Source organism: Herpailurus yagouaroundi, unplaced genomic scaffold (assembly GCF_014898765.1).
Source record: "Herpailurus yagouaroundi ecotype Mexico unplaced genomic scaffold, PumYag 162, whole genome shotgun sequence".
Taxonomy (NCBI): Eukaryota; Metazoa; Chordata; class Mammalia; order Carnivora; family Felidae; genus Herpailurus; species Herpailurus yagouaroundi.
Window position 1 is genome coordinate 71,307,241 of NW_024412403.1, and position 24,811 is coordinate 71,332,051.

The 24,811-nt window shown below is 40.8% G+C and overlaps 1 protein-coding gene across 1 annotated transcript in view; it reads right to left on the reverse strand.

Moving 5' to 3' along the window:
- SLC12A8 (solute carrier family 12 member 8) overlaps positions 1–24,811 on the reverse strand; it is a 143,587-nt gene that overhangs the window by 11,645 nt on the left and 107,131 nt on the right. The window contains exons 9-12 of the mRNA XM_040484777.1: positions 20,817–20,963; positions 13,847–14,492; positions 1,916–2,013; positions 1,249–1,366 (exon numbers count right to left, since the gene is read on the reverse strand). Coding sequence (XP_040340711.1) covers positions 1,249–1,366; positions 1,916–2,013; positions 13,847–14,492; positions 20,817–20,963 — 1,009 coding nt within the window. The remainder of the gene's footprint in view (positions 1–1,248; positions 1,367–1,915; positions 2,014–13,846; positions 14,493–20,816; positions 20,964–24,811) is intronic.

A 24,811-nucleotide genomic window follows, 5' to 3' on the forward strand; every position in this document is an offset into this window, starting at 1 on the left:
CTGTTTTGTCTGGTGTTAGTATAATCAGTCCAGCTTTGTTTTGATTCATGTTATCATGATATTATCTTTTCCCACCCCTTTACTTTTAACTTATTTGTGCCTTTATTATTTTTTTTAATGTTTATTTATTTATGTGGGGGGAGAGTGCAAGTGTGTGCGTGTGTGCTAGCTGGGGAGGGGCAGAGAGAGAGAGGGAGAGTCCCAAGCAGACCCCATGCTCAGCATGGAGCCCTGTGTGGGGCTTGATCTCACAACCATGAGATCATGACCTGAGCCAAAGTAAAGAGTCAGACCCTTAACCAACTGAGCCACCCATGTAACCCATGTGTCTTTATATTTAAAGTAGATTCCCTATAGGCAGCATATAGCTGCCTTTTTATTGAATCTGACAATCTCAGAGTTTATACCTTTGAATTGTGAATATTTAGACTATTTATATTTAGTGTGTTTATTGATATAACTATATAGGTATATAGGTATAGCTAGGTTTATTGATATAGCTGTAAACCACCCTTCTGTTTTTTGTTTGTCTTATATGTCCTTTATGATCATTTTCCTTTTTCCTGCTTTATTTCTATTTGAGCCTTTCTTAAATTCAATTTTATCTTCTTTATTGGCTTATTAGCTATAACTCTTTGTTGTATTATTTTAGTGGCTGCTTTAGGACTTGTAGTATACCTTTGTAACTTATCATGGCCTACCTTTTTAAAAATATTTATTTATTTATTTATTTATTTATTTATTTATTTATTTATTTTGAGAGAGAGAGAGAGAGAGAGAGCGTGAGTAGGGGAGGGGCAGAAAGAGCAAAAATCTTAAGCAGGCTCCACACTGTCAGTGCTCAACCCCATGAACTGTGAGATCAGGACCTGAGCCAAAATCAAGAGTCAGTCACTTAACTGAGCACGCCACCCAGGTGCCCCTATCGTGGTCTACCTTTAAGTGATGTTACAGTATTTCACATTAGTATCAGAAACCTAAAGCAGTATGTTCCCATTTCTTTCCTCCTCCCTTGTGCTGCTGTTGTCACCAATTTTACTTCCACACGTTGTTATTATTTACCTTACAAGTTGTTATTATTTTTTGTTACCATTTATATGCATGTTATAGTTTTCCTCCTAGACTATAATAAGCTACTTGAAAATGAGATTAGAATCTGAATTAGTTGGCATTTAATAGGTGCTCAAAATGCAGTTTTTTCAATGAAAGCTAAACGAGAAGAAGGAAGATGGCAGCAAAATGGCTTACCAAGGTGAAGCCCTGGACTGGCCCGACCGATATAGAAATACACAATGGCAGCAACACCCATGTTAATGAGGGTATAGACCCACTGGATCACAAACATGATGAGAAGGGACCCAACAGCCTGTGGAAACAGAATACGAAGGCAAGTCACCTAATAGTTTATCACGTGGTAAGCAAGTCACAAGGTAAAGACTTCAAGAAACAACAGTCCCTCTAATCTACCTCTGATCACTATAAATTCTAAGTAGAAGTTCACACATAATTCAAAAAACTGCACTTAAGCAGATAGTTGAAGAGGCACCCACCCAAAAGTATCCTGTAATCAAAACTATCAATAAATATCCTACCCTAGCTCCTTGTCCTACTTCTCCCTAGAAGAAACAAATTAGAGTGAAATTATGCTAATTTGGTATACCTAGAAATTTAGTGACCCAGAGGTTATCACAGATGATTAATTATTTTTTAAAGTAAACCACTGATTGAAATAAGTGGTTCATTAAATATAATCTTGCCATTTGTAATCCCATCTAAAGTCTAATGTAACACACTTAAATCACATTGCTCCTAATTAAGGGTGTCCTTTTTCCTCTCCCCTCTGCAGCTCCCTAGATCAACATCTCTACCTGAATTCTTTCTCAAGGACAATTGAGATAAAAATGAGGTAACTCACCCCTAACAGGGAGACCCAGGGGTTGCACATGTGGGTGTAGAAAGAAATTGGTCTCCTCTGGATATCTTGGTCCTGGAGCCTAGACTTCAGGAAGAACTCTAAAAAATAAATGAGCCGAATCCTTGGTTACCAATTTGTTACCAAACCCTTTTCTATTTTTAAGAGCAAATATCTATGAATTCCTCCTCTCCAGTTTTGTAACTCAGCCAAAAACAATCTCCATTCACCTCAACTATTAACTCCCTTGACCACACTTGAGGCTAGTAACTTTACATCTCTTAAATCATGATTTCAATCTATCTACCCCTGCTTATCACTTCTTTTTTCTCATTTACTCTGCTGTCTCCCGCCTCAACTGTTCATAGCCTACAGAGGGATCTCCAGTCAATTTGCCCTGGTATGTTTTTGCTTTCTATTACTTACCTCCTCTTTTCAGTACCCTCTTACCCAGCTAAGATTCTATGATCAAAGACTAAGAGCATTCCCTTGCTTACATTACCTGCTTCCACACTTCCACACTTCCACTCCTCAGTGGTCTGACACCTAGTCAACTCATTCTCCTACTCTCTGATGTAACAAACTTATGACCTCTTCTCTCAAAAGAGAGCTTTTATATTCTCTCATCACCAAAGCTACCAAGCCACTTGCATCTGTATCCTCTCTTCTGCCCTCCCTCCTTCTACAGTGGATGAATATCCCTGGCTCTTACATAAGGCACATCCCTCCACTAGTGCCCTGCTCAAGGGCTTTGCTTTTGCATCATCACTTTTTTCCACCAAATACAAATAGACTGTAATTTCTCCCACCTAAACAAATATTTCCCAGTCATCCCTCAGCTACTGCTCTATTTCTTTATCTTCCTTAGAGCTAAATTTCTCAAAAGAATTGCCTATACAGTTTCTACCTCCCACTATTTCCTCAGCCCACTCTTAAGATTGTAAACAACACTAAATTTCCCTTCCTACAGTTGCCAATGACGTGAAACTTCAAATTCAATGGTCAACTCACAGTCCTCATCCTACTGGACCTTTCAGACAGCATCTGACACAAGTGATCTCTTTCTACTTGTTGAAACACTACCTCCTCTTGGTTTCTAAGATGACTTGCTCCCCTTGTTTTCCTCCTATCTCACTGGCCACTTCTTGTCAGTCTCCTTTGCTGGCTTACCACCTCCTTCCAGCTTCTGAATATTGGAGTATCCCAGCATTTATTTAGTCCCCAGCAATCTTCTTATTTCCATATATATTCACTCCTAGGAGATCTCATCTAGTCTCAAATGGCTTTAAATACTATCCACGCACTGATGTTCCAATTTTATATCATCATCGACCTCTCCCTTGAACTGAAGTCTTGAATATTTAGTTGTCTTCTTAATATCTCCCCTTACATGGCTAACAAACACTTCAAACTTTAACATGGTTAAAGCAGAAATCTATTTTCCCCAGGTCTTCTTGATCTGAATAAATGACACTACCATTCACTCAAATATCAAAGATTTATCCTGGACTCCTCTTTTTCACATACCTACATCTATTCCATCAGTAATTCCTGTTGATCCTACCACCAAAATGTATCCAAAATGTGACCACTGCATTGCTCTCCCATCCTAGTCCAAGTCACTTTCCTCTTTCATCTGATTTACTGTATTGTGTTCCTGCAGTAGAAACCACAGTCCGAGTATATCCAGGAGCTCTCACATCTAGGTGTGGCCAGATGACTAGGTTCTCACCACTGGAATGTGAACAAAAGTGATAAATGTCACTTCTGCACCAAGGTCTTTAGGAGAATAGGTATGCCTCTTCTTTGTGCCTGAAATATGAATATGGTAACTGAGTCCTGACTTTGTATGACAAGGTACTAAGGGATAGTAAAGTCAAAAGAATAGAAGGACCCTGAGTCCCCGAATCAATACATGGAGGAGAGCCTTCCTAGACTATTAGTGCAAGTGAGAAATAAATTTCCGTTGTGTTTGAGTCACTATGTTTTTGGTTATTGTTATAGCAGTTTAGCCTACCTTTATATATCTTCAACAGGGTTTGGTTTGGTTTTAGTTATCTCCTTAAAGCCTAAATCTGATCATATCACAACCCTGACCTGCATGGCCCTTTCCTCACTGTACTCGTCCTATCCCTCTCCCCTGGCTCATTCCTCTCCAGTTGCTGCTGGACCTCTGCTGTTCTTGGAATTTGCCAATCCTATTCCCACCTGTACCTTCATACACACCATTTCCTCTGCCTAGAACTCTTCCCCAATATCTCTGCATGGCTCTCTCTTTTATACAATTCAGTTCTCCATTAAAATATCCTCTTCTCAGAGATATCTTTTCTGAAAACCTATCAGAAACAGTAACCTTTCTCTCCACCCTAGTCTCTCTCTCTATCCTGTTACCTTGCTCTATTATCTTTGATAGTACTTATCACTTACTGACATTACAGTTATATATTTGTTTGCTTATTTAGTATGTGTCTTTCCCTACTAGAATGCAAGCTCGATGACAGCAGAGGCCTTCTATGTCTATACAGAATGTTCCCCATACCTGAAACAGCATTTGAGATGTGGTAAATATTCCTTACAAGTGGTTAAATGAATAAAGAAATCATCCTAGCCCCCAAGGTAGCCTTTATCCTTTCAACATCTGTCTCCCTTCATTATGTGCTTCCTACTATTATACTTATCTTTTGTACCTCCATACCTTGAGGGCAATGACTGTCTTTTACATCTCTAAATGCCAAATCTTGGCATTTAGAAGTTTGTGTATTGGAAGTGCTCAATAAATGTCTCCTCATTAATTGTGGATTAAAATAAACTCTGCCAAGGTTTATGACTGATTTGAATTAATGGCTTTATTACTTTTTTAAAAAATGGGAATACTATTGATTACCATTAATCAAATTGTACAATTTTAACATGCCCAAGTCATGATTCATTTTCTTAATCATATGCTTAGTGAAATACAGCTGTCCCCTTGGTTATTAAGACGGAAGAGTATTGTTTAAGGACTTAGATTTTTTGCCTCTCTGAGATCTGTGAAATGTTAAGCTCACCCTTTCCCAGTTAATCTCAGTCTCACATAACCTCAATTACACTGTACCTAAGGGAATCGTATGTATGTGTGTGTGTTTTCTAAGGGCTCTGAGGGGAAACAAAAGGAAGGGATGTGCTCTCCAAGCAAGCACAGTGCAGTTTTATATGTCAGCAATGTGAGGGAAAATTCATGCAAGGATTCTCAACTAACCTAACTAACTTGAATAGGTACAACAAAGCAGGCAGACAATTTTTCTGAATTCTGAACAGGTATGGTTTCAAAACCCTTCCAAAATGACTAAAAAAATTTTTTTTTCTTGTCAAGGATTTTGCTAGAAGAAGCAGGTCTTACAGACTAGTGGTGGGAGAGGACAGTCTCTCATGTTATAGATTCTAAAATAATAACCAAGAAAGCAATAACCAATAATAACCAAAGGGGTGCCTGGGTGGCTCAGTCGGTTAAGCATCCAACTCTTGACCTCGGCTCAGGTCATGATCTCATGTTTTGTGAGACTGGGCCCCACATCAGGCTCTGTGCTGTTAGCACAGAGCCTGCTTAGGCTTCTCTCTCTCCTCTCTCTGCTCCTCCCCCACTCTCTTTCATGCTCTCTCTCTCTCAAAATAAATAATAAATAAACTTAAAAAAAGAGAAAGCAATTTTACTTCATCACACCTTAGTTGCAAAACAAACAGGTAGACAAAGTTATACATTAGACATGTTAAAAATATCAAATATAGGGGCGCCTGGGTGGCTCAGTCAGTTGAGCATTGGACTTTGGCTCAGGTAATGATCTCTGTTTGTGAGTTCGAGCCCCATGTTGCACTCTGTGCTGACAGCTTAGAGCCTGGATCCTGCTTCGGATTCTGTGTCTCCCTCTCTCTGCCCCTCTCCTGCTTGTTCTTTCTCTCTTTCAAATAAACAAAAATTTAAAAATATGTATCAAATATAATAAACATAATTATGTCAATTTTTAAAATAATAAATTAAGTAATTTGATAGAAGTTACTTAAAATAAATATTAAACCTGATTTGTTCATTTTAGCCACTCTGACTCAGTGTGGCTTTGATTTATATTTCCCTGATGATGAGTGACTTGATGGGGGGGGAGGGGAAGTGGGTGATGGGCATGGAGGAGGGTACTTGTTGGGATGAGCACTGGGTGTTGTATGTAAGCCAATCTGACAATAAATTATATTAAAAATAAATAAATAAATAAATAAATAAATAAATAAATACATAAATATTAAACCATCTCTGAAAATGCACTCCATATCTTTATCAGAATAAATAAACACATAGTTTTAGTTAACCTGTACAAACCAAGAATGTGCATTGCTATAGTCCACAAAGGATCATGTTTCAAGTCCATATGGTATTTTATTAAGTTGATAATATAATTCTTTTAACCACTTTCCAAACGTTGCACATTTATTTCTAATTTGCTACTAGCACAAACCATGCAGCTATGACCATCTTGAACACATTTTATGGTTTATTGTTTGATTTTGAGTTGTTTCCTTGATATGCAATTCCCCCAAACAGATTTACAAAGTTAGGGCAATGAAATAGCTTTATATTTCTTGTTATATCATGAAAGATAATTCTCCGGAGAGAATTAACCAAAGATGTTATGTCAGCTATACTTCAATAACAAAAATTTAAAAAGAAGGAAGAGGAGGAGGAGAATGAACCAGAGGGACTTGCAGCGATGGCAATGTGAAGTGGTCAGTGAATCCTCTCCACAAGAAGTAAGTATAAAACTGGTCAAAATAATAAAAAAGTATTCATTCAGCTCTAGAAGTTACCAAATGGAGACAAAAATTAAGAAGTATTTATTTTTCAAAAACTGATGGAGCTGAGGGTCTGAACAGTGAGAGCCTATGGCCTGATCTCCCATCCTCATTCCCGTTCTTACCAGCATGGAGCTGGTCAGAAACCAGCAGTTTCACTGCCAGAGGGGGCAGACTTGTGAGTTGTGCCTTTATAAGCTAAACATGGTGAGTATAGTAGAAAACTGAAAAGGAAAAGTCCTCAGTTTTGCTAGCCTGAGGTTGCAGACCCAGCTAGGTCAAGCAGTGGACCATCAGAAACTTAATGGGAAGATCTAGAAATGAGAGAGTCACAGAAAGACTATGGAAGGACTATATCTCCCCACATTTCCCTGAATGACTGAAAAACTATGCTCCTGCCTGGGGAAGCCAAACTGAGACTGGCAAAACCAGGAAAGACTGGAAAACTAGCTGCAACTTTGACTGCTTCCCAACCTATACACAGATCCACTGGCAAAGGGTGGAGCCTTATGGGCCACGTAGGCACAAGGGCAAACTCCTTAGAAGCCAGGCTAAAAGTTAAAAATAAGAATAAAAAACTGAGTAGAAACATCAGAATCCACAACCACAGGGGAGACAGATTCCAAAGTTCAAATCCAGGAAATTTACTAAAACAAACAAAAACATGGAAACATATATCAGAATCAGGAGTTGCCACACTATATTATCTAAATTGTCTGGTTTTCAACCCAAAATTACAAGACATGCAAAGAAACCAGAAACTGGGGCACCTGGGGGGCTCAGTCGATTAGGTGTCCGACTCTTGGTTTCAGCTCAGGTCATGATCTCATGGTTTCGTAGGTTCGAGCCCCACATCGGGCTCCAAGCTGACAGTCTGGAGCCTGCTTGGGATTCTCTGTATCCCTCTCTCTGCCCCTCCCCCCACTTGCACTGTCTCTATCTCTCTCAAAATAAATAAACTTAAAAAATATAAAAACAGGAAACTGACCCATGCTCTGGAAAAAAAAGCAATCAAAAGAAACTGACTCTGGGGCGCCTGGGTGGTGCAGTCGGTTAAGCGTCCGACTTCAGCCAGGTCACGATCTCGCGGTCCGTGAGTTCGAGCCCCGCGTCAGGCTCTGGGCTGATGGCTCAGAGCCTGGAGCCTGTTTCCGATTCTGTGTCTCCCTCTCTCTCTGCCCCTCCCCCGTTCATGGTCTGTCTCTCTCTGTCCCAAAAATAAATAAACGTTGAAAAAAAAAAATTAAAAAAAAAAAAAAAAAAAAAAGAAACTGACTCTGAGTGGGCCTGCACTGAGTTTAGCAGACAAAGACTTCAAAGCACTAGTATAATAAATATGTTCAAAGAATTAAATAAAAATACAATGTCAGTGACTTAAGAGAAATATGATGGCAATGACTTTCAAAATAGGGAATATCAACAAAAACATACAAACATTACAAAAATGAAAATTCTATAGTTAAAATGTACAATAACAGAAATAAAAAATTTACTCTATGGGCTCAACAGCAGATTTGAGATGGCAGAAGAAAGTATCAGTGAACATGAAGATAGATCAGTAGAAATTATCCAAACTGAAGAACAGAGAGGAAAAGGTAGAATAAAAAAGAACAGAGCCTCAGAAACCGGGGGGGGCCGGGGGGGGAAGAGGGGGAATGTAAAGTATACTAATTAATGTGTAGTGGGAGTCCCATAGAGATGGGAGAGAAAGGGAAGAGCAGAAAAAATATTTGAAGAAATAATGGCTCCCAAATTTGATGAAAAACTTTAATCAACAGATCTAGAAGGAATAAATCCACTGGAATTGCTTTCAGCAATGTGTTCATATACCTGATAACCACAGACCTATTTTATTTAATTTTTTGATGGCTTAATAGATGTGCAATGATATATTGAAAGTGGTTTAATTTTATTCATTGAATTAATACGATGGCCTAGTTTATAACAGATACTAACAGCTAGCAGCATATACCTTGTATAGTGGTTCAGAACACAAGTTCTAAAGTGAAAGGACCTGTGTTCAAATTCTGGCTGTCTCATATCCTGAGCAAATGTTTAACTTCTCTATGCCTCTGTAAAATGACAATAACAATGCCTAAGTCTGAGCTTAGATGAGATAATCTGTTAGGTGCTTATCTCAGTGCCAAGAACATGGGACATGTTTGAAAAACACTGGCTATTTTTAACTACTAACAATATTTTACACTTAACAATAAAAGTTAGTTTGTTGAATGAGCAATGAATGAATCTGGGCATTGATTTTTCAAATGTAAACTGCATATTCATCTGCATGCTTCTTTTTAGTAGAATCTGGATTTTGACCTTCCTATTTTTAAAAATAATATGCATTGGAAGGTATGCTTTTATCGGCCGTGCTTGTCAGAATAATTGTTTCCTTCTGTGACACTGTGTTGTACAAATGTTTTTTATTTCTATTTAATCAGATCCTTTTTGTCTTTGATGATAGTCTTCAATAGTCAGAAATATCTCTCTTGCACAGCTGTTATAAATAAGGAATTCATGGCTATATAAGGTAAAGAATACAGCCCAAGTTAATCTTTTTGATCCATTTGATTTCAACAATGTTTACTCAATAGTGATTTGATTCTTATTATTGTATGACATCTGGTTTGTCACAGATTAGGTTCTTATGATAGTGTAATTCTTTCTATTCTACTTTACTGATCAATGTTTCATTTTTTTGAAGTTAATATTTGCTCAATTGTGCATCAATTTAGCCTTTACTGAGTGTTTTCTGCATGCTGTGTACTGTGTGGGAATACTGTGATAAATATAAGGTGGAAAGACATGGCTTGTGACTAAAGGAAGCCCACAGTCTAGGGGTAAAGGAATAAAACTAATATTTCTTTTCCTCAAGACAGACAGACACATGGGCCTGAAGACAAATGTGTAAAAAATTCGATATAAATGTATAAAACAATGTGTTAATTCTCTATACTGCTAGCATAAATCAAATGTTATACTTGCACAGGAGAGGAAATCAGGAAAGCCTTCTCAGAGGGAGTATAAATGTGTATGAAAAGTTGGATGGATTTTAAACTATACGTTGGAGTTTTCCAGATGGAGAAGCGGGAGGTGAAGCAGCTGTGAAGACAGAGCAGCATATGCAAAGGCGGGAAGGGACGAAGAACAAGACGTGTTTAGGGCATTCATTTAGGTCTAACTGGAACATACAGAGTATGGGCCGTCATGAGAATAATGGCCAAAAAGGTAGTACAGAGCAGGATTGTAAAGAACCTTGCAAATCCCACCAAGGATCTTGGACTTTAGATGGAAGAGATTTGATTCTAGAAGGTTTTTAAGTAAGAGAGACATGATAAGAGTTTTATTTTAGAAAATCATTCAGCAGACAATGGGAAGGAGAAACAGGATGTGGGAGAATCTGGAGGCAGGACACTGGTTTGCAGACTTAACAAGAGTCTGGGTGCTGTATAGGAAGGGTCTGCACCAAGGTACAGGCAGCAAGGATGAAGGACAGGGAGTGGTCAACAGCTATGACATTTCTATGATTGGGGAACTGGGCAGCAAGCACTTCATTGACTAAAGATTGCAAACTGACTGCACATCTCTCCTGGAAACCCACTGAGAAAACAGAAAAGGAATTAGATAGGCATAAACCCACAAGCATAATGAGAATGAGGGAGGAAAGATAAAAACAGATCTTGGAAGATGGAAAGGTGACAGGGGAATGGTAACAGAGTGAGCAGAGCAGAGAAGGATGAATTCTAGGCCCTACAGATAGGGTACCAGCAAGGAGCAGCCCAATGCACCCTGGCAGGCCCCAGCAAAGTTCAAGACTAGGCAGTGCCATGTCCCTGGGAAGTGATAAGGTAAAGGCATTTGGTTCCAAGACTGTATCTGAAATAGCTGGAAATCAAGATCCTTTCTTCTCCCCACACAGCTAGGTAATAACTCCTTTGCCTGACCCCTTTCCTCTGAAGAAATAAAACCAGTGAGTGCCTGGACTTGGGACACCAGGCACAGCAAGAATGAGTAAATGGAGCTAGAAACTGGGGAATTGAATTTAAGTCTGTATCCTAAACAATGAGACACCCTAACTCCCCTACTTCCCCCTGCTCCCTGAATGCATGCAGCCATCTGGGTAAGACAAGAGATTAAAGGATTCTCCTCTGGAGGAACTAAAGAGTCCAGAGGTTTTGAAAACCTCTAGATAGTCACTTTTTGGGATCCTCCTGTGCAAAAGCTAGCCTACAACCTAATCATTATATAGTGAGGTGCCCTAATCAACAGACCCTGACCAGTATACAGATCTTCTAAACAACATTTTAGTACTTCACTTCTAAGTAGGAAAAGAAATCAAAAGTTCAACAGACACTTTAGTAAAGCCTCTGAGAGAGAGAGAGAGAGAGAGAGAGAGAGAGACCAAGCCAAAGGGAAAAAGATCTAGAGAACACAAGTCAGTAAAAAGAACAGAAAAAGACTTTAAAGGGAGAATAAGTAATATTACCAGAGAGATAAGATAAGCCATTGTATCCATAAAACAAGAATGAGATGACGTTCAAATAAAAAAAAAAAAAAAAAGGATAAGGAAAAATTGGGTTAAACCAAAAGCTCTTAGAAATTAAAACCATGATAATTGTGGCACTGACTGATTGTCATTACCCAATCTCCCCCTTCTTTCTTAGGAAAAAATCCACACCATTTCATATGAAGCAGCAAAATGATCAGGTAAAAATATATTTCCTAGCCTTCCCTCTGAGAGTAGCTGGAAAGCCTAGCAAATTAAGTTCAAGGCTATACAGCTAGGAACAACACTCAATATTGTATGTCAGAGCAGTCTAGGAGGGGACACTCCTGCAGCAGGCACCAAGGTCTAGATGCTGAATCCTGCCCACTGACTCTGAAAGCGCTGGACACTGGAGCCAGGAATGCAGCCATCCTGCTGCTACCGTAAGGCTTTTAGAGAGTTCCTAGAAGTCACCTCTTCTTCAGGTTTCCAGTTCCCAGTTCCAGGTATAAGGAGGGCTCATCTGATTGGCAGAGCCTCAGCCTCATGCCTGAACTCTTGGATATAGGAGAGGCTGGAAAACTGTGTATCTGACATCTTCAGTTTTGAGTGTGAAAGGCTTTCTTTTCCTCTCACCAAGACTTGTAACACCGGAAATTATTCAAACATAGGGAGGTCATTCAACGGTGGGTAGGCAAAAAAAAAAAAAAATCCACTGTAATATTGTATCCAGAAAATCTTTGTTCCCTGGATCTGACATAGAGTGTGATAAAGAGAAATTCCAGGAGTTTTATAGCAGGCTTAGAGAACAGATAGTCTAGAATGGAACAGGATGACAGCCATTAGACAAAGACAAAAAAAGAAATGAATATGTTAGATTTCTGAAGAATTCAAGCATTTGGAAAATAACATTAAGAGGCATTTGACATATCTGCCAGAGCATTTAGAGAAAAATGATGACAGAAAACCAAGCAAATAAAAAGTAAGGCAATTATTAACTCCAGGAAACAGAAAAGGTTGTACAAAAAAGGAAATGTAATCATAGTGTATGTAATATGGCTCAGAGTTAAGCAATATTTACTTAATCATAATAATATGAATACTAGCTATTAAGTTAATCAAAACTGTGATATAAGTACACTGGGGATATTGGATGAGAAGTCAGAGTGGCATAAATGTGTTAAAAGTTCATTTACCATAGAAAGTCAAATGAGGATATCTGAAACTGACATATCAAAAAATAGAAATACAAATATATTATTTAGTCACATGAAGGTTAATAAAAGAAGCAACTTTTTGGTTGAAAGTGGGATTTTCTGGGAGTGGGACTAGGGTACAAGGGATGGTATGGAAGAGTGAGAACTACTATTTCTGATTATGTTACTTTTAAGTCTACTTGGCATATTAAACCGTACACTTATTATTTTGATAAAAATAAAATAATTCTTAAAATTTAATAATGCTCCTATCATTAAAAATCTCCCACCAATTCAGAGGTAAAGAAGGAAAAGCAAGTGTATGGAAGAATGTAAAGCATTTGTTTTTAGACATCTCTTTCTACATCTGTCTGTCTTCTCCTCTTTGCTCACATTTGTCTATACAGATCTCAAAAGGCAGGATAATGTAAAGAAAAGTAATAAACTTCAAATACAGGCAATGGACCTGGGTGTGACATCTGGCTGTGCAAAGTATGAGCTCTGAGATTTCTCTGTGACCTCACTGGGGCCCAGTGTCTTCATTTGTAAAATGGAAAAATATAATATCTATTTTATTACATGAAATAACATATGGAAAGCACCTAGAATGTGGAAGACTCAAAATTATAAGTTCTTTCTTTCTCTCAGAATTTCTCATGCCCTGTAAGCCTCTCTCTGAGAATCTCCCTGTGTGTTACCATGTTTGTAGATTTGAGAGAGTAAAGCAAAGCTGTGCTCCTTTGGCCATCTTTCCTCCACCCCCTCTTGCCTGGTTTGGGAGATTTATCTTTTGTCTTTTGTCCACAGACAAAACCCCCTAAGGCAGACAGTTTGTTACATTTCCACTTCTTTTGAAAGGAAAAATTGGTCTCGTTTGTGTTGATATTGAAGTTTATTTATTTTGAGAGGGAGAGAGAGTACATGAGCGAGTGAGGGACAGACAGTGAAGGAGAGAGAGAATCCCAAGCAGGCTCCATATTCAGCATAGACCCCAACGTGTGGCTTGATCCCACAACCATGAGATCATGACTATGAGATCATGACCATGAGATCACGAGATCATGACCTGAGCTGAAATCAAGAGTCAGACGCTCAACCAACTAAGGCATGCAGGTGCCCTTCATGTTTATATTATATCTCAGCTGAGTTTTGAGTAAAATGAAATAATGTTCAATTATTAGCCATGGCTCCAAGATCTACCATACAAGAATAAACAGAAATTTCTGTTTAAAATCACTGTAACAGAGTAGAGTTACAAATTCAGCTGATACTTGAATATAACTTTAAAAAATAAATATCACACAAAATTAACAAGGATTTTAAACCCAGCTATAAAGTAAACTGGCTGAGGACTTGAAAAGGGGTTTTGATAACTGGGTAGGTGAGGTCACCCCAAATTAGGAGTCCCTAATGTGATTCCAAAGCACTCACCTTCTCCACTTGGGCCAGGCTGGTAACTTGGCTCAGGGACAAGTTGTTCTCCACATGCTCCTCTAGACCAAACTCTTTCACTCCTGGCACTCTGTTTGTTCCAGTAGGCTTCCTGCCCCTCCCATGAGGCAGTAGGCAATCTGTCAGAGCCCTCAGCAGGTAAGGAAGCTGGGGATTTGAGGTCCAAAAGGAAGCTATCTTGTAAGGTTGACTTTGTGGCCTTCTTGCTTTTCCCCTTCTTACTTTCTGGGATCCCGTCACTGTCTCCTTGCCTAGGTTGGCTATTCTCAAGCTTCCTGGTTAGCTGGAGGAGTTGATCCATGTCTTTGGTGAATTCTAGCAGAGTCCCCTCAGAGAGGCTTCGGGCAGTGCCCTCAGAGCCATAGCTGGGAGCCTTCTGCAAGAGCAGGTGCTCAGAGCAGTGGAGAGCTCCTGTGCCCTCCCCGTGCACTGACTCAGGCACCTGGGGAAGGCTGCAGGGACCCATGGACAGAGAGAAGTAAGAGTAGTCCACTGCAATGTATGTCAGCATGAAATTGATGGTGACAATGGGGGCTAGAACATTCACCTGGCCCACAAGGACAAAGGCCATGGTCACTAAGCTGGTCAGGAAGATGGCAGCTATAGGTGTTTTATTTGGCCCTTTCTGCAGAAAGAAAAATAACATGCAAGACTATGAAATTTCAGAAGAAAATCACATTATATGATAGAAACACAATTCATAATGGTTCAACCACTTGTACCATGTTCTACCAATCAGTAAATAACTGATTGTCTATAAACTTGGGATAATAATATCCAACTCATTCCCATGGGGTTATTGTGAGAACAGAGCTAATGCACATAAAATGCTTGACACAGCATTGACACACAGTAGGTCAATACACCATGGGTATTGGTTGTATTCAGAATTATTAATATGGAGTATGGCTATATAGAACTTGGACTTCCCAAATATTTCTCCTTTGGCTTTTATTGGGGGGTTTGGGGAGTTTTGTTTTGTTTTTTGTTTTGTTATTTTTTTTTTTTTAGAGAAAGAGAGTGAGTGGGGGAGAGGGGTAGTGGGGTGGGGGGATCTTAAGCAGACTCCACACTGAGCATGGAGTCCCTCTCCAATATGGGGCTCAATCTTATGATCATTGCCTGAGCTGAAATCAAGAGTCAGACACTCAAGTGACTGAGCTACCCAGGCAACCCTCTTTGGATTTTAACATCAGTCTTAGAAATCAAAGTGGTGCAAAGTTCCCAGGCTATAATGGAGAAAATGAGCTGAAGGGAGTGGCAGACCCTGAAAGATACAACAGAATCTCTTGTGGCTGTGGTGAAGAAATTCTGAAACTAAACCTACACATGCTCACACACACACTTATTTTATACATATCTGTTATTAATGGAGGTGGGTATGGTGACCTTCAGGAGAACAGGAGTAGAAAATATGTGCTAACTCCATATAATTTGTCACTCCACAGAAGCTGTTCATCACACAGTCACTGACATGGTTCTTCAGCCAAAAGCACTGGACACTTCTTGGTCCCCATCTTCCTTGCCCTAAGAACTATATTTGACCCAGCTGATCACTTCCTGTTCTTTGAAAGACTTCCTTTGCCTACCTTCTCCTGACTTGCCTCCCTCATTGTCTGCTCCTTCTTAGTCTCTATAGCTAACTCCTCTACATCTCTGAAATATTTATTTATTTATTTATTTATTTGGTTTATTTATTTGGGGAGAGAAAGCGTGAGTGGGGGAGGGGCAAGGAGAGAGAGGGAATCCCAAGAAGGCTCTGGGCTGTCAGCACAGAGCCCGATGTGGGGCTTGAACCCACAAACCATGAGATCATGACCTGAACCAAAGTTCAATGCTTAACCAAATGAGCCACCCAGGCACCTCTCTCTGACATCTACATTTAAAGTAGCCCAGAGCTCTATCCTCAGACCCTTTCTTTTCTCTATCTATACTCCCTTCCTAGGTGATTTCAACCAGAATCCTAAATTTATTTTTTTTTAATTTTTTTAATTTTTATTTTTGAGAGACAGAGGGTGAGTAGAGGAGGAGCAGAGACAGAGGGAGATACAGAATCCAAAGCAGGCTCCAGGCTCTGAGCTGTCAGCACAGAGCCCAATGTGGGGCTCAAACCCACACACTGTGAGATCATGACCTGAGCCGAAGTCAGATGCTTAACCCACTGAGCCACCCAGGTACCCAGAATCCTAAATTTAAATACTAGCTTTGTGCTCTTAACTCCCATATTTGAATCTCCAGCCTGAAATGTCCCCCTGCAATCCAGACTTAAATATTCAACTGTCTACTCAACATTTCCACTTGATGTCTAAAAGGATCTCAAATGTCCCAAACCAAACTGCTGACCCCCTAATCTCCCACCATCAAATCTACTCCTTTTGTAGTCTCTGTCTCAGAAAACAGCTGCTCAATCCAGCAAAATTCTTCATGTCTCTTCTCATTCTCTTATTCTGTCAGCTTCACCCTCAGATATACACAGGATCTATACACTGGTCCCACCTCCTTTACAGCCAGCAGTCTGCAAGGGGAGGGGCAGACACATAAGCCATTTCCAGACCTGACCTGTGAACCTCCCACATGTGTTCTTTCAGGTGCATTTCCCTTTTCTGACGGTCAGAATAGAGTGCAGCCTTCGAAGTCACAGGATGAAGACAGCAAAGTCATCAGCCTGAATCTCAGAGGGCCAAAGCCCCTGTTGACCTGAAACACCTGCCCAAGAGCTTTAGTGTAAAATTCTGGGGGGAAAAATAAGAAGTAAAAGTATGCTTTTACTGTCTTTGACAATTACATTTTTGGGTAAATTTGCTACAGCTATTTAGCATACTCTAACAATAAAACTACTAAGAATAAAGTAAGTACTTAGAAACTAAAGAGAATGTAAAAGGAGGGTGTTAGGTGGGCTGAAGGAAATGCTAATGGTCCAGGCCAAGATTTTGATGAGGGCAGGTTGTAAAGTGTTTTAAGGGTGGAATATGAACTTCTCCTACCAAAAGACACCATAAAGAAATGAAAAAAAAAAAACAAGCCACAGAATGGGAAAAGATATTTGTAACACATTTAACTGATGAAGAGCAATCCAAAATATCAAAGAATCTTTACAAAATAATTAGAAGTCAGACAACCCACTAAAAAAGGAAGTGAGCAAAAGAATGTCTATTAAGCATAGGAAAGGTACCCAACTTCATTAAGTAATCAAGGAAATGCAAATTGAAACCATAGGAAGATCCCATTAAACACCCACCAGATTGGCAAGAACTAAAAAGTCTGATAGTGTCAAGCATTGGCACAAACACAGATGGATAGGAACGCTTATCCGCTGCTGATAGGGGTCAATTAGTACAAGTACTTTGGGAAAAGAGTTTGTTGTCTAGTAAGTGAAAATAGACATGCCTTATAGCTTAGCAATTCCAATAACGGGTATATAGTCTGGAAGACCTTTACGTGTGAACCTTTCTACTAATACAAGAATGTTTATTGTACTGTCTGTAACAGTCCCAAATTGGAAACAACCCAAATGTCCATCGACAGCAGAATGGATAAATAAATTCAGGCAAGTGAGGAAATGCTATACAGGGATGATAATAAACAAGCTGCTGCTTCAAGCAAAAATGTAGACAAATCTCGTAAACATAATGTTGAGGGAAAGAGGCATGCCACATTTATACAAAGTTTAAAAACAGGCAAAATTAAACAATTTTGTTTAGAGATGCATATGTAGGAAGCAAACCAGGGGTCAGCAAACTATGGCTCATGGGCCATCTGGCCACCATCTGTTTATGTATGCCCATGAGCTAAGAACGGTTTTACACTTTTAAACAGTTGGGGGGAAAAAAAATCAAAAGAAGAGGAAGATTTCATGACACACAAAAATTACATGAAATTCGAATTTCAGTGTCCATAAAAAAGTTTGACTAGAAAACAGCTACACCTATCCCCCAATAGACGTGTCTGTGTCCGTGGCTACTTTTGAGCTACAATTGCAGAGTTGAGTAGTTGTGACAGAGACCATAGGGCCTGCAAAGTCTAAAGTATTTACTATTTGGCCCTTCTCAGAAGAAGTTTGCTGACTCCTGAGTAAAGTCTTGAAGAAAGCAAGGAAATTATTATCACAGAAGACTACAGGTACAGAGAGGGATGGGGCTCTGACCAGAGAAGGCATGTGGAGCCTGGAACATTCATTTCAGTTATTCTTCAAAACTTCATATTGGGGTGCCTGGGTGGCTCAGTCAGTTAAGTGTCCAACTTCAGCTCAAAGCATGATCTCATGGTTCATGGGTTGAAGCCCCAAGTCAGGCTCTCTGCTGACAGCTCAGAGCTTGGAGCCTGCTTCAGATTCTGTGTCTCTGTCTCTCTCTGCCCTTCCCCCACTTGCACTCTGTCTCTCTCAAAAATAAACATACAAAATTAAAAAAAAAAAAACCTGTTCATATTGGTTTTATGCTCTTTTCTATATGTTGAATAGCTCTCAAAGTTTTTTTAAAGTTTATTCTCTCCCCCATTAAAAAAGAAAATGTGCTAATAAAATTTAATCATATGTAAAGAAGCTTTGGGGAGAAAAAAACTTCAAAGTTAAAAGGCAAGTGGCAAACTAGAGAAAACATTTGTAATATATATCACAAGGAGTTAACTTCCCCAACAAAAGAAGAGCTTCTAGCAATTGAGAAGAAAAAGACCAACAATCACAGGATATATATATGACTCTAAGAGGAAACGATCTCCAACCTCATTCATATAAGAGTAGTGCAAATCACAGGGGCACCTGGGTGGCTCAATTGTCTGACTTCAGCTCAGCTCATGATCTCACAGTTTGTGAGTTTGAGCCCCACATCGGGCTCTCTGCTGTCAGCCTAGAGCCCATTTTGGATCTTCTGTCCCCCTCTCTCTCTGTCCCTCTGCCTCCCAAAATGAACATTTAAAAAAAAAGAGAGAGAGTAATGCAAATCACAAGGATCCTGAGATGCCATTTCTCACTATACAACTAGCAAAAAGTCACATTTGACAATGAACTGTGATTGCTAATAATGTGGTACCTGGGACCAGAGTGCAAATGGCAGTCCTCACACACGATGTCCAAATATGTATAAGTATAAACCAAGCTAACAAACAGTTAAAGCAAATATGTTCTATCTTCCTTCCTTTGCAAACACACCTTTAGGACAATGGGGAAGACCAGGTTCAAGTTTAGAATTGTTGTTCTCCTCAGGGTTCTTCAGTAGAGGATGGCCACATACAGCCACCAGCTCCTAGCCCACCTCCTACCCTTCCCAGACCATACTGTGGGGGCCTCACACCTACATGTGGACTCCTGCCCATACCCAGGTCCTAAAAGGACAGGCCCAGGGAAGGGGCCCTCGCAGACCCTGGATGTGGGTTGTGGGACATCCGGGCAGAGAATTCCAGGCAAGAGTGCAAATGGTCCAGTGCAGCACATGTACACCATCCAGAAGAGGGGTCTGGGATCCAGTGGGCATGTCCCCTTGATCTCATGAACTCTTTATCAAGGACCAGAACCCAGAACAGAGTCTATAAAGCAGGGTCTTTTGGCCTGAATCTAAGAGTGATGCTGACCGTCAGGAAGCAGGAACTGTTATACATTCCTGGTAGAAATATAAAAATCATACAAATTCTATGGAAGGTGTCTTGACAATATCTATTAAAATAAAAAATACATTTTGTTGCAGCAAACCTACTTATGAAACTTTATCCTACAGATATACCTGCACATTAAATAATTACACACACATACACAACATTATTCCTTGTAGCACTGTTTACTGAAAGCCACACATGGGTCAATCCATAGGAAACTAGATAAAAACTATGGTCTATCCACCCAATGGAAAAAGAATGAAAAAGTTTTCTTGACATACATATGAAAAGTTGGACTTCCGAGTTATATTAAATGAAGAAAAGCAAGGTATAGAACCACATGTTAGAACACTATAGTTGTATAAAAAAATAGAGAGGATTCATAAAAAAAAAAACCTAATAAAAACAGCTACTGATAGGGCATGGGTGCTGGTGAAGAAAGAGATAATAAAAGAGTCATGATAGGAGCAAAAATTCTCAATGTATACCTTTTATATCTTTCTTAGTTTTGAGCCCTGTGTATACATTACCTAATAAAAATACATGAAATTAAAGTAAAAGAAAAGGCATATGCCACATAGAAGGTACAGAGATGAGAGTCAGTGCTCCCACCCAGCCCATGCTGGCTGATGGGTCAGAAGTGGAGGATGGTAAGGGAGGGCTGGTGACCCTACCTGAGAGGGGTCTGGGGTGGGAAGGGGTTGGGGGAGGGTCTCTGTGGTGCTCCAATAAGACAGAAATGAACTCTTTCTCAGTAAACCACATTATTGGGAAGTGGGGTTCTCTCTCTCTAACTCTCTCTCTCTATTTCTCTTTTGTCATCGCTTAGGTTTTAGGAATGTCTCATTCTATCATTTCGTGACTCAACCAAGCTATATTCTGTCGGTGAGAGTTTGAGCCATGAAGACTGACAGGAGGCCCAGAGGCCCGCGGTATGGGAAATCATCATACAGCAACCCCAAAGGAAAGGCAAAAATCAAGGGCAGAGTTTGAGCTGCAAGGTCCAGCTCCCCTCCTCACCAAGAGATTTTTTTCTTCTATGCTGAACTGAGAGGATCCCAAATTTATTTTTATTAAAGGATGTGACACTCCCTTTCCCTGTTGCTCAGGGTCCAAGATGCCATTGTGTCAGTTAGCTAACCCAGTGCCAAGGGGTTCTGGTGGCTATGACATTGACAGATGGTTTGTCCAACTGGCTCCACCCTAAGGCTGCCAGAGGACAGGAGAGAACAACTCTGCATTCTCATTTCTCCCACTCTGGAGAACTTTACCACTGGCTCTAATCGGAGAGACTTAAGCAATTTATTGGCTGATAATCTGGTTCGCAGCAAAATGTACATTTCTCAAAAAAAGGATCACTCACCCCTTTCCCCAGACAGGCCAGTGTGGGAATCACTTTCTCCTGGGCAATGCACTGCAGGATCCGGGGGGCTCCATAGAGTCCTCCCATACAGGAGGCCAGAGATGAGATGTATAAGCCCAAAAGGAACAGGAAGCCCACCAGGGACACCTATATAAGGAAGCAATTTCATTACCTAATGCCAGAATATGCTTGTCCCTTTCTGTTCCCTAGCACCATCTGCACCCCATCGATCATTAGTCCTCTAGATTCAGCCTCTCGGATATATTTCCAATATTCCCAACTCCATCCCATTTCATTCATACCGCCACTATTTCAGTTTGGCTCACCATCACTTCTTGTATGGATAACATAGAGGTTCTCAAATTGAGCGTGCATCAGTCTCAGCTAGGGGGCTTGTTAAAATACGGATTTTTGATCCCCACCTCAGAGTTTCTGATTAAGCAGTTCTAGGGAAGAGCCCAAGAATTTGGATTTCTAAAAAGTTCCCAGTTGGTGCTGATGCTGAGGGTCTGGGGACCACACTTTGAGAACCACTGGCCAACTGGCCTCCGGCCTCTACGTTCTGTCCACTCTGAATTATCCCCAAGCCTCTGCCAGAGTGACGTCTCTAAACTCAAACTCGATCATAATGTCACTACCATAACAATATCAATGGCTTCCCAACACCCTGACATTCTCGGCCCCTTCCTGGTCTGTGACCTTTGTAGTCCCATACCCCACACACTCAGAGTCTTTGTCAGAATGTTTCCCTGCCAGCTAACACCCTCTGTCCACTCCTAATCTCATTGTCTGTCTGTTAAACCCAGTTGTGCTTCAAGACTCAGCACAAACCTCCTTTCCTCCATGAGGCCTTCCCCAAGCCCCTCACAGCAGCGGCTGCTCCTCAGGACCCCGTAGCACCTCAGTGTAAGGTGAGTAGCACCCTCCCACACAAGTGGTCCCAGAGGCCTCATTTCTGCAGGGCCCCTATCTTGTTCATCCTAGTATCAGTGCCAACACAGAGCTTCGAACGCTGAAGGAATGAATGAGCTCCATGACCCACATGGCCCACAAATCACCAACAGATAGACTAAGAGAGGGCACAGTTGTTCTGCTGGATGTTGACTTGCAAAGATCAGTGCTACTGGCCATGCAGCTGTGTCACAGCCTGTCAGGAACTGCCCCCCCCCCTTCCCCGTCCCTGCCCTGAGCTGGACCTCATCTGTACCCAGCGGGAAGTCTGTTTTCTGATTATTTGAGATGCCCATCTCCATTCTACTTTACCAAAGGCACGGTGGCCAGAACTGTATGTTCCAAATGCTCATTTGTCCAAAGATCACAGATGGGGTCATCTTAATTTGCATGGTTTTGTCACACCCTTCATGATGAAGATTCTCCACCTCACTTTTTATGTCCTTGCCTTGTCAGTTCACTGGGTCAGTGGCATCAAGCTACATGGAATACTAGTCCGTGGCTAGACCTCTTTCCTGGCTCATAAATTATCACAGGAAACCTGCATCAGCCAGGATTCCCGATTAGAAACAAAATGCTTTTAAAAGAATATATTTGTAGGACACTGGAGGTTCACAGAATCATCACGAAGCTGAAAGATCATGCTCAGAAAGGGCAAGACCGAAGCCTGGAGGCACAAGCTGGACTCTGGAATGGGAACAGTTTGACCAGGATGCTACCAGCACCCTGTTTCCCTGCAGATGAATTCCCACTATCCCTTCACTGTTGTCCCATTTATTACACTTGGAGCATCTGATGGGTCTAAGCTAGGTCACATGCCCTACTTAGGCCACAAAGGGGCAGGCAAGAGAGCATCTTGTCCTTCGGGCTTCTGTACTATTAATACTAAGTGGGGCTCATCACTCCCTCCAAGATCAGATATAGGTGGAATAACCCCCAAATGGTCAGGGATGCCAGGGGCCTGATGAACATAACTCAGGTCCACTGCAGAGCCTAACTTGAACTTCATTTCAGTGTGGATTACTTTTCCCTAAATGTGTTACCTCATCTTATCCCCAGAATCTCTCATGTCTATTTTCTTCATTATCACAGGTGTCTATGTCTAATCTACCCCCGCTCTTCTTATCATTTTATAACTAGAAGAAATTAATATCATCTAATGTTTACCCCTTTTTTTTAAGTTTATTTATTTTTAGAGAGACAGAGAGACAGAAAGACAGAGGGACTGGGCGAAGGGCAGAGAGAGTAGGAAAGAGAGAATCCCAAGCAGGCTCCATGCTGTCAGTGCAGAGCCCAACGTGGGACTTGAACTCACAAAACCGCAAGATCATGACCTGAGCCAAAACCAAGTCAGATGCTTAACCAACTGAGGCACCCAGGCACCCCTCCCATCACTCTATTTGTATATTCTGACAGCATTTGTAATTTCCACCCTGGGTTGTAGTCCATTACACTCATGGCTTATCTTGCAGTGCAACATAAGCTCCTGTGTCTCATGCATCTTGCCCCTGCCCCTGCCCCACCACACCTAACAGTCTGGCAAACAGGCTCAGCACACACCCATGGAATTCATGAAGCTTCACGACTTCGCTGTGACTCGTGCCCTGGATGCCTCACAAAACTGGCAGATAAACTGGCTCCATTATCAATCTCTGATCCATTCTGAGATGCAATCCTTCACCTCTAACCTTTGTTTCTGTCTTCTTGACCAAATGCATCCTGTATTTGCTGGTTTTAAAAATACATAAACTCCATGATGAAATTTTATCAAAAGCTTTATAGAAAATCTAATTAGTAGTTCTCTGATCTGGCTATACCTAAGAATCACTGCAGAAGTTTTGCTTTATGAGTGTAGGGTGGGGCACAGACATCCTTGATGTTTCCGAAACCCTCCAGGTGATTCTAATGCACAGCCAGGGTGGAAAACCACTGGGCAAGGTGCATTGTACCCACCACGCTGTCCTTTCAGAGAATTCTCCAGGAGACATAGGCATGGTATCTCCTTGCAGAAACTGTATTGCTTCTTATCCAAAAGATTATATATATTTATGTTAAAAAAATTTTTTTTTTATTGAAAGCCTGTCCATTTACTCAGATTGGAAATGAGATTCCCTAATCTGGCTTCCTCCTAGTGTGGGGCTGACCCAGGAGCTGGAGTCTCTGGCACCAGGATGCCCATCTTTGGCCAGCCTTCCCACAAACACTCCCTGGGATTCCTGCAGGACCTTTGGGCTAGGGGTAGGAGAGGGGACTGTCCAGGTATAGTGACTTGTTATGTCCAGTGTATCAATTGTGTTTACAATGGTCTGTTCACTTGATAATCCTTTTATATAAAATTTTTATTGGGGTGCCTAGGTGGCCCAGTTGGTTAAGCGTCTGACTTCGGCTCATGATCTCACAGTTCCGGAGTTTGAGCCCCGCATCAGGCTCTCTGCTGTCAGTATGGAGCCCACTTTGGATCCTCTGTCCCCCTCTCTCTCTGCTTCTCCCCGGTTTGCTCTCTCTCTCTCTCTCTCTCTCTCTCTCTCTCTCTCTCTCTCTCTCAAAAATAAATAAATATTTAAAACAACAAAAAAACCTATTATTCTGATTATTCTGTCAATTTTGCTGAAAAATGAAATGTCTCATGTCTGGATGAATTATAAAAACTCCATTCTATTTCTCTCTCCCATGTGCATCCTATTTTGTCCCCTCTATCTGCCATCCATCCATCCTTGGAAGCATTCACTGAGGACAGGTTATGTATCTGGCACAGTGCTGGGCACAGGGTAAGACTTTTGAGGCATAGCAGGAAACCACACAGCTTTGCTCCCAGACCTTGGAGAATTTAATCACTGTCTCTATTCATACAGAACTACAGACTTGCTAACTGTGCCAGTGGAGATGGAAGTGAGCATTTATTTGAGCAGATGTGTGTCAACAGTTCTTTATGGGGGGAAAAAAATCACCCCTCTGTCATACACCTGTTTGAGCCATCACAAAAAATTCTGTCTTTCCAACATATTATCTGAGGTGGGAACTACCCTAATTTCTTTCCTCAGTAA